At 38.8% G+C, this 9,422-nt stretch overlaps 1 protein-coding gene across 1 annotated transcript in view; it reads right to left on the bottom strand.

Moving 5' to 3' along the window:
* Positions 1-3,534: 3,534 nt before the first annotated feature.
* LOC126595496 (uncharacterized) overlaps positions 3,535-9,422 on the bottom strand; it is a 50,017-nt gene continuing 44,129 nt past the window's right edge. The window contains exon 2 of the mRNA XM_050261771.1: positions 3,535-5,929. Coding sequence (XP_050117728.1) covers positions 4,514-5,911 — 1,398 coding nt within the window. The 5' untranslated portion in view covers positions 5,912-5,929 and the 3' untranslated portion in view covers positions 3,535-4,513. The remainder of the gene's footprint in view (positions 5,930-9,422) is intronic.

Raw genomic sequence — 9,422 nt, 5'->3', positions numbered from 1 at the left:
GAGTTTGCATGTGGGCTTCTTTGCATGTGTTTATCCTTGCAATTACACACACACACTTGCACACACAAAAGCCCAAAACGTCCATCCTCATGTCTCCATGTTTGCACCATCCAATCTTAGCCCAAAAATGCTCCAAAATGCTCCAAAATGCATCTTCTTGCATCCTTGGCCCATAGAACCTACAAACACACAAAAATGGCTTAAACTACTAACATAACTAAGAACTAAGAACATAAATGCACGAAAACAAACATACTAAGTCGCATAAATATGCTCCTATCAAATTCCCCCACACTTAGCTTTTGCTAGTCCTCGAGCAAAACAAAGAAACAAAACATAAGAACAAAACAAAACCTAAACCTTCCAATATTTACCTTAGGGATTTTCAATGCAACATGACATGCAAAAGATCATCATAACCAAATATTTTGGCCTTCCCTACCCTTGAGCACATACTTAATCATAGTCACCACATACTAGTTCACATATAACCAATTAAAACTATGTTTTGAATGTAGTAACATGCCTTAGAGAATCTGCTCAATTCCTTACAAGATACACTCTTATTTTCACTCCGATTTTCTGACTACACACCCTACACTAGGTGTATGTGAGAAGATTGATGTAAACATGAAAACGAACACTCACATATGTTTATAGCAAAGAAAGCAATTTCTGGATTTATTAAGCATGTATAGATATGATCTCATGACTAGAATGCTACTACTTAGATGCGAGAACCAGGGACACCATATGCTCGTACCAATCCCAAACTCCACATATTGAAACGCATAACACTCAAGATTGAAGTTAAGGGTTGTAACGGGGTTAGGGGTGATTGGCTAACAATGAAAGGTAAGGAAACAAACGTTTTTAAAGCATAATAAGCAAAGTAATGAAATTGATGCTTAGAATTCCCTTTGAATGCAGCAACTAACTTTAAACACAATGGGGTTATTCATTCAACTTTTTAGGGCCGATTTCAACTTTTTGGACCCTTTCTACAACAAACAACACTTGTGAGCCTTTCCTCACTTATTTCAAACTCTCTTTTTTTTTTTTTTTTTTTTTTTCTAACCCGTGCCTTATTACTTTCTTTTGGCACACAAAACACAAAAATCTCATTCCCCCACACTTGTTTTCTGCATAAGGACAATCAAAAGGAATTCATTTTAAGTCATGCTTCATTATGCTTTAAAAACAAGGGTATGGATAGTCCTAATCTAGGCTAGGTAAGGGAAATGTGGTTTAACAAAGAAAACAGGCTAAACAAGGCTCAACGGGGTTAAACTTAAACAAATATGCACGGGATAAGCTTTTTGGCTCTAGTTCACTACACAACTTCATCTTGAATATGTGTTATGCAAATCAATGTCATGCTTTGAATGGAACGGGCATAAGTTCTAGTATTTGGAACTAAATGATGAAACGCCTTCTAAGTAGCAACCAAGCAAAGAATGATGAGATCATGCAACGACTTTAGAAAACAAAAATGCACATATTAATAACTCTCCAAAGAACGTATTAGGCTCAAGTCTCTCAAGGTTGTAGTGTTAGTTTGAGTTCCTTCCTTCAAGCATGTTACAAAAACTGATTTTTTTCTTTGTGATTACATGTGAATTCGTAAACTATAACTATAACCAAGCATAAATCAAGAGCATATCAAACTTCCATCCATGTTTATAACTTTCTTTAACAGTCATGCAATTAAAAACCAAATCCTCATTATTTGTGTTGGAAGGTACCCTAAGACACAAACAAACACACAAAAACAACTCTTTTTGGCTTTTTCAAAACAATTTTTTTTTTCAAACTTTTGTCAAATTTTCGGATTTTTATGTCAAAACATACTAACATACTTAAAAACACACTAAAAACACTTAAAACAGCAAGAAACAACATTGTAAGTGATAGGTGAATAAAATCCCACGAAAATCATGCAACAGCAACTTGTTTACCCCCCCACACTTAAATCTAACATTGTCCTCAATGTTTCAAACATAAACTCACACAAAAGCAAACAAACAAACAATGAGGAAACATGATAAACATGGCAAAGTAAAAGCAACAGAGAGGAGGGTTGGGTGGCTTTGGCTTCCACCCATTTGGAAACATAATCAACAGCTAGCAAGATAAAAGTGAAAACAAAAGATGGAGGGAAAGGACCCATGAAATCTATACCCCAATGTCAGAAAACACTATAATGCAAATAAAAATAAATAAATAAATAATAAGAAACAAAATAAAGCAATTGGACTGAAAACTTCCCTAGTTTGCAGTAAAACCAAGCGATGACCCCCCAAGCTAAAATTCTGCAATCAACTTCAAGGGTGGAAATAACCAAAAGTTCCTGCAAAGAAAAAGAAATAATTCAGTTAAATAACGCAAAATGTAAATTAAGAAATTGCAAACGAAAAATTGAAAATCACGATAAAAGACAATGAAAAGAACTAATAAGTGATCATTGGTCGTGCTTGTTGACTTTCCACAGCTTTCCTCTTGAACGGGGTGACACTTAGCTTTTTACTTGCAAGTGATGATTTGATGATATTGTACGGCGAAGCTTTACTCTTTGGTGATGTTGCAGTTCCTTATTTGTTCTCCAAGCAGATGTGGCAGCTTCTCTTGTTCTTCATCTCAGACTCCTTCCGCTGGGATGATTGTGCAAGCTGCATTCTTCTCTGCTTGTTTCTTCTGTACGTTGTCTCCACATGCTGCTGGTATCATTTTCGCTTGCCTTATCTGTTCTTCAGGTAGATGTGGCAGCTTCTTTGGAAGTACATCAGCAGTGGAAGACGAGTACTCGAGAGCAATTTCTCCATGTTCTGCAGGTTAGAACAAAGACAAGGAAAAGGACATGGAGAATGCATGATATGAGATACTCTTGCTTTCAACCTTTATGATATGAAATACTTTTGCTCTGGATGGGTTGTTTGCAGGGGTATCCCAGGGAATGAGGAATATAGAGTGACTCGAGAGGGTTCTTTGGGAATGCATTCTCGGAGATGAAGAAGTGCTGAGAGGGTGTGCCTTTGCTATGGAAGGCGAAGGTAAATACTTATAGGACTTTTCTTCACAACCGGAACTATTCTCTCACTCATTGTCGGCAGCCGGTGGATGGATGAATAGTACAAATTACGCGCTTTCTGACAAAGCTGTCCGTAATTTCCGCAAAGCTGCCAGTTGCATGTGACGAGTGACGACACGTCTGGACAAATTGATCTTACGAAATCCGGGGTTCGGCTCGTGGTTTCTGAGCAAACCCAGCTTTTGAGAAATGCAACGCCTCTTTTGAGAAAAGAATCCGGCTTTTGAGAAAGGAAACTCCTCTTTTGAGAAAAGAATTAGGCGTTTGAGAAAGGAGCCCCGACTCTTCGATTTGCGAGAGGACGCTTCTCTGAGGAGCGCCTCTCCGATTTCTTCTTTTTATAGAGGCGCTAATTGTGTTCCACAACACACTTGAGCTCCCTCTTGTAAACACTCCCTTCTTGCAATTTCCAAAATCTTAATCTGTCCAATCTCTTTTTTCTCAACACCTTCAGAAAATGTCTGGCCCTTCCGATCGTCGTTTTGACTTGAACATTGGTGAAGAGGCAGCTCCGCCTTCACCAGACAACATATGGCGCCCATCTTTCATATCCCCTACAGGTCCTCTCACCGTTGGGGATTCGGTGATGAAAAATGACATGACCGCTGCGGTGGTGGCCCGGAACCTTGTCACCCCCAGAGATAACAGACTGCTTGCTAGACGGTCTGATGAATTGGCGGTTAAGGAGTCTCTGGCTCTTAGCGTGCAGTGTGCGGGTTCTGTGTCCAACATGGCCCAACGCCTATTTGCTCGAACCCGTCACGTTGAATCGTTGGTGGCTGAAATACAGAGTCTCAAAGAGGAGATTAGAGGACTCAAGCATGAAAATAAACAATTGCACAAGCTTGCACACAGTTATGCCACAAACATGAAGAGGAAAATTGACCAGCTGCAGGAAACTGATGGTCAGATTTTACTTGATCACCGGAGGTTTGTGGGTTTGTTCCAACCGCATCTGCCTTCGTCTTCTGGGGCGGCACCGCGTAGTGAAGCTCCAACTGATCAACCTCCGATACCTCCTCCTTCCGTGGCCCCGCCGACTGCTGAAGCTCCGCCGACTACTGAAGCACCACCTGACCAATGAATGCTATTAGTTTACACATCATTGTAAAATATTTTTACTTTTATGTTTTTTTTTTTTTTTTTTTTTTTTTTTTTTTTTTTTTTTAAATATGTAAAATATGTAAATCAATGTAAAAAGACTTTGTTTAACCTTCCCCACACTTAAACTAAATAACACAAACTCACAGAAATCAACCAAATAACACAACTAACTAAACAAAACAAAATGAAAGCAGTAAAGATAAGGGTGTAAGAATGCAAATCTGATTTGGTTAGCGATTCCAAAGTCTCCCTTCGTTGAATGCTTGGGTTGCCTTCCAAGAAGCGCTTGATTTAACGTCCTTAGCCGGACGAATCTTTCCTTTAAACTCCCATCGGCTCCAAAGCATGGAATTTATCTTTTAATGGGAGGTGATACTTGAAATGATTCGGCAATGGTTTAAATTCAAGAGTGGGTGCCTGAATCATCAAAATCAGAAACATGTTAGTATAAATTAAAATTAAAATTGGAGAAGATGGCTTACTTTCTTTTTCCGACACAAACTCAATGACAAACACCACATCTGTGAACATTTCCGGGACTTTGAACTTGGCCAGGTTTACTATGATGGTTGTGGCTTGTCCCGTGTCATCAAACTCAGCTGCTTTGGGCTTGATTGTCTCATGCACAGCCTCTTGGATGTATTCTTGATATGCTTCAACCACTTCATTTTCTTGAATCTCTTTTCTTGGTGTGCAAGGTTCTTTGAACGTTTCAATACCCTCGGGAACTTGTTTTGGTGCACCAAGAATTGGGATATCACTTTGCACCTTTGGAAGAGCTTCCACAATGTCTTTTTCACTCTCTTTGATATTTGGAATCAAAAACCTGCAAGGACAAAGGACATTCGGTGGAATAATGTTAGAATGAAGTGAATTTAGAACTTCCTCACCTGAGTTGGATGACATAGGGATTTGAGGAGCTTGCAGCAAGAATTCTTCTAAACTGCCCAGGTCGTCCTCCTCCTCTTCTGCTTGCAGCAGCAATTCATCCATGTTCGGGCTGTGTTTGGATGGTTCTGGGACAGCTTCATCCTTCATGTCACCTTCCAAGGTGATGGCTTCATCGATTTCACTTTTTGCCTTTGAATTTGCAATGTTTGAGTTGGAAAGTTCACTTTGATCTCGAATTTGTGCCATGAATTCCACAATCTGCCCAACTTGCATATCCAATTCGTCCAATCTTTTGACTCGGTCTTGCATCTCCTGGTTTTGATTTTCTACTCCCTGATTCAAAGAGGTGAGTAACTTATTAAGTGTATCATTATCCAAGGACGTACCTGAATTGAATTGGGTTGATTGTTGTGGTGGCTGTGACGGTTCATATGGCCACTGATAGAACTCTTCTGATGGCGGCAATTGTTCTTCTTTTCGTAAACCCTGCGCCACAGAAATTAGTCCTTCAAGAATTTCATTATAATTCATGGGCATACTTTGATTTGATTGGAATTGTTGTGGGGGATGCTGTGGTGGCTGCATAGGTCTTGAATAGAACTCCTCATATGGCTGCCAATATCCATCTTGTTGGAATTGTTGAGGTTCCCCCCACATATAATTTGAATGATCTCTCCAAGCCGAATTGTAAGCGTTGGAAAACATGTTGTTGCTTGGTTGATCATAGCCTTGATAACCCCAAGCATCTTCGTTCACATTGAATTGAGGATGTTGATGAGTTTGATATCCGTGCCCATAGGACATGCCAAATGTAGGGACACTTTGCATTATGGTCCTTCCGGCAATCTATGACAATTGAGAAGTAAGATTCGCCAATTGAGCTTGAATGTTAGCAAAATCCATGTCTTACTTCTCTAGTATCTGAAATCAAAGAAACAAAACTAAATCAAATATCAAGAGTAACACAAAACAAAGAAAACAAAACTAAGTCAGAAACTAAAACAAAAACAAACTAAACAAAAAGAAAAGAACCAAGGGATTAGCAAATTTGCTAATCCCCGGCAACGGCGCCAAAATTTGATGCGAGATATATAAGCACACAAATTAAACCCTATTTGTGGCAATTGTAGTAATGATGTAAGTAGGGATCGTTCTAACCGGGGATTAACTAGGGGTGCTAAACACTTGACTCAAATAAATAAAACTAACTTTTAAAACACTAAGACAAACCAAAAGACTCAAAACAAGTTCAAAAGACTCCAAATACTTAAAAGCATAAAATAAGATAGATTTGAACGACTAAGACTTTAACAAAATATGGGGGGGGGGGGAATTGAGTTGTTTTTGACGAGATTAAATTGAATGGACAGATTATAATTAAGGGCAAAATGTAAATATGAATGCAATGAAAAATATGGATGATGGAATAGCTTAAGGGGTTCTTCTCCACACATGTCATACTTGCAATACAAGATCGATTCTCAGTTGGTCTTTCGATAAATTATGAAACTCAACACCCTAGGTTAATTAGGTCCGCTTAAATTAACTGTCAAGTTCTCCTTAAGTTAATGAATTGGATGGGTTTGCGCAACGCAATTCACAACATTCTCCAAAAGTCCTTTACGTGAAAAGCACAATAAAGATACAATCAAAGATCATTAAGCATCATGAAAACTATAAGTGTTGACGAGGCATTCGTTACTATGAAAAGCATGAAACTAGTGCCAAGAATTCATTTAACGCGATTGTTTATAAGCAACCTCCACTACTTGTGAATATAAGTTCATAACGATTAGGTGAAACTCACTTATATTCTAGCGTCATATTTATGCATGAAAATTAAGCGTGCACTCTCAATAAACATACATAAATAAGTTATCAATCAAACGGTTAAACAAATTGAATCCACAACTTATGAAATTCCAACCAAAGATAATCAATTCATATTGCAAGCATAAACATAGTTTCGAATCACCCCCTAGCTAAAGGGGGGTTTAGTTCCTCATACTTGCAAAACAAAGATACATAAAATTAGACATTGAAATCAAAGATAGAAAACACCTAGAAACGCTCCAACACTCCCAAGGCTTGGGCTTAGGCACGGCACAAGATGTTCCTTCTCCTTCCTTACTTGCAAGCTGCGGCACTAGAGGTTTTGGACGGTTTTGGGTGGTTTTTATGGTGTAGAATGGATGGGGAATGGTATGGAAAGGTTTAGGATTGATGGGTGGTGTGGCTAGGGGTGGTTTTTGGCTAAATTTGGAGAGAAAATCTGTTATGACTTTGATGAATATGGAAGGTGGTATTTATAGGCTTGAGATAGGACCACTCCATTTCCTTTGCATGTGAGCTTATGTGGGTGTGTGTTGGCATGTTTCCTCTTTACATTTACACACACATGCTTCATCATTTCAACCACAACACACACACATTTTCTGCCCTATTTTCCTTTACATTTACACACACATGCTTCATCATTTCAAGCACCAAACACCCACATTTTCAGCCCATGTTTCTCCTTTCCTTTGCATGTGTTGTGCCTTCTCTTCTAGCTGTACATTTCCACTTGCTCCAAAGACAAATGAGTGTAATCATAACCCCATTTGCTGCTGAGTGTTGATGACAAAGCAAAACACAAAACAAGTGCCTTTTATTAGCCAAATCTGCTTAGCCCGTTTCTAAACCTTTCAGTGTTAAAATGCCCATAACTTCTTCTAGAAAAATGATATTAACAATCTGTAACTTGCTCCAGAAAATAGACATCCGTAGCTTTCCAAGCATATAAGGCTCATTCTCTCATTCATTCGGAGCTGTTCGTAACATGCTTCCAAAGTAAGCTAATCTGCACAGGCAGTTTTGACGAATTTGTTGGTTGTCCATGTTTCTCTTTTGCACATGCCTTTCTTGCTGTTTTCTTCTTTGCATGTGTGTGTTGTCATCTTTGTTTCTCCTTTGCACATGACATGTGCTGTCCATGTTTAGATCCCCTTTGCATTTGCACACACTTGCTTCATCATTTCAACCACAAAACACACCAAATTCCTTCACCTTTGCCATGAGTTTTGTCTTCACTTTGCATGTGGGCTTCTTTGCATGTGTTTTCTCCCTCTCTTGCCTTGAGTTTGCATGTGGGCTTCTTTGCATGTGTTTATCCTTGCAATTACACACACACACTTGCACACACAAAAGCCCAAAACGTCCATCCTCATGTCTCCATGTTTGCACCATCCAATCTTAGCCCAAAAATGCTCCAAAATGCTCCAAAATGCATCTTCTTGCATCCTTGGCCCATAGAACCTACAAACACACAAAAATGGCTTAAACTACTAACATAACTAAGAACTAAGAACATAAATGCACGAAAACAAACATACTAAGTCGCATAAATATGCTCCTATCAACCGTCATGTCCAAAAGGTTCCTAGTTATAGGATTGTCGGAGGGAAACTGACAATGCATAGACCGGTACATACTATGTCCGCTTAAATTGGAAGGATGGAAAGTCTCATCCCATTCGTGTAGTGACACTAAGACAAGTATGTAGGTGCTCATTAAGGGAATGAGTTCACTGAACACAATTGAACGAGAGTACTTGCATGGAGGTCTACTCACATGTCAAGCAAGTAACTCCTATGGTTGGAATAATGTAAGTAGTCCTTTGACCTGAGGCATCGTCGTTGTCTTGTGGTTAAGTACTTGATCTTTGATTATGTTAAAGTCACCCCATTCGCGGGTGTCCACGGCATAGTTGGGGTTAAGCCACTTAGTCATAAAGGCAAGTGAATGCGCAACAAGGAATCTTTAATCTTTGTTAAGAGAGGAAGAATACTCTAAGATATGATTCGAGAATCTTCGGCCGAAGTATCGAGCGTAATAAAGGAAAGCGTTCCTGTACGACTCAATTGAATCATATAAGAAGGAATAATCACATTAGGGGTTTGACATAATATATCCATACCCTAGTGATGTGATTGAGAGTATTGTTTTAGAGAAGGATCGAATTACACTGTAATTCCAACTGAATAGGTTCTCCGAACAAATTCTACATTAGCTTGGGTAGCCATGATATATGGTTAGATGTCACTCATGGCTTGTGAGTTCTTCTAGATGATTAAATGTAGTAGTCAAAGAAGAAGGTGAATTAAAAGTAAGTTTTAATTCACTAAGTGATTGGATTAAATATAATCAATTGGATTGATGCCAATCACCTCACTGCCTTGCTAATTAGAACCTAAAACGATTGTTCACCAATACACTCTTGTAGTGAGTAATTAATGGATGATGGAAATAATTACTCAGATTAATTAAGTGTTGTGATTGATTAGAAAGTCTAAAGAAA

Source organism: Malus sylvestris, chromosome 13 (assembly GCF_916048215.2).
Source record: "Malus sylvestris chromosome 13, drMalSylv7.2, whole genome shotgun sequence".
In the NCBI taxonomy this organism is placed as follows: Eukaryota; Viridiplantae; Streptophyta; class Magnoliopsida; order Rosales; family Rosaceae; genus Malus; species Malus sylvestris.
The sequence above is the reverse complement of the archived record's forward strand: the minus strand, read 5'-3'. Positions and strand labels throughout refer to the sequence as shown.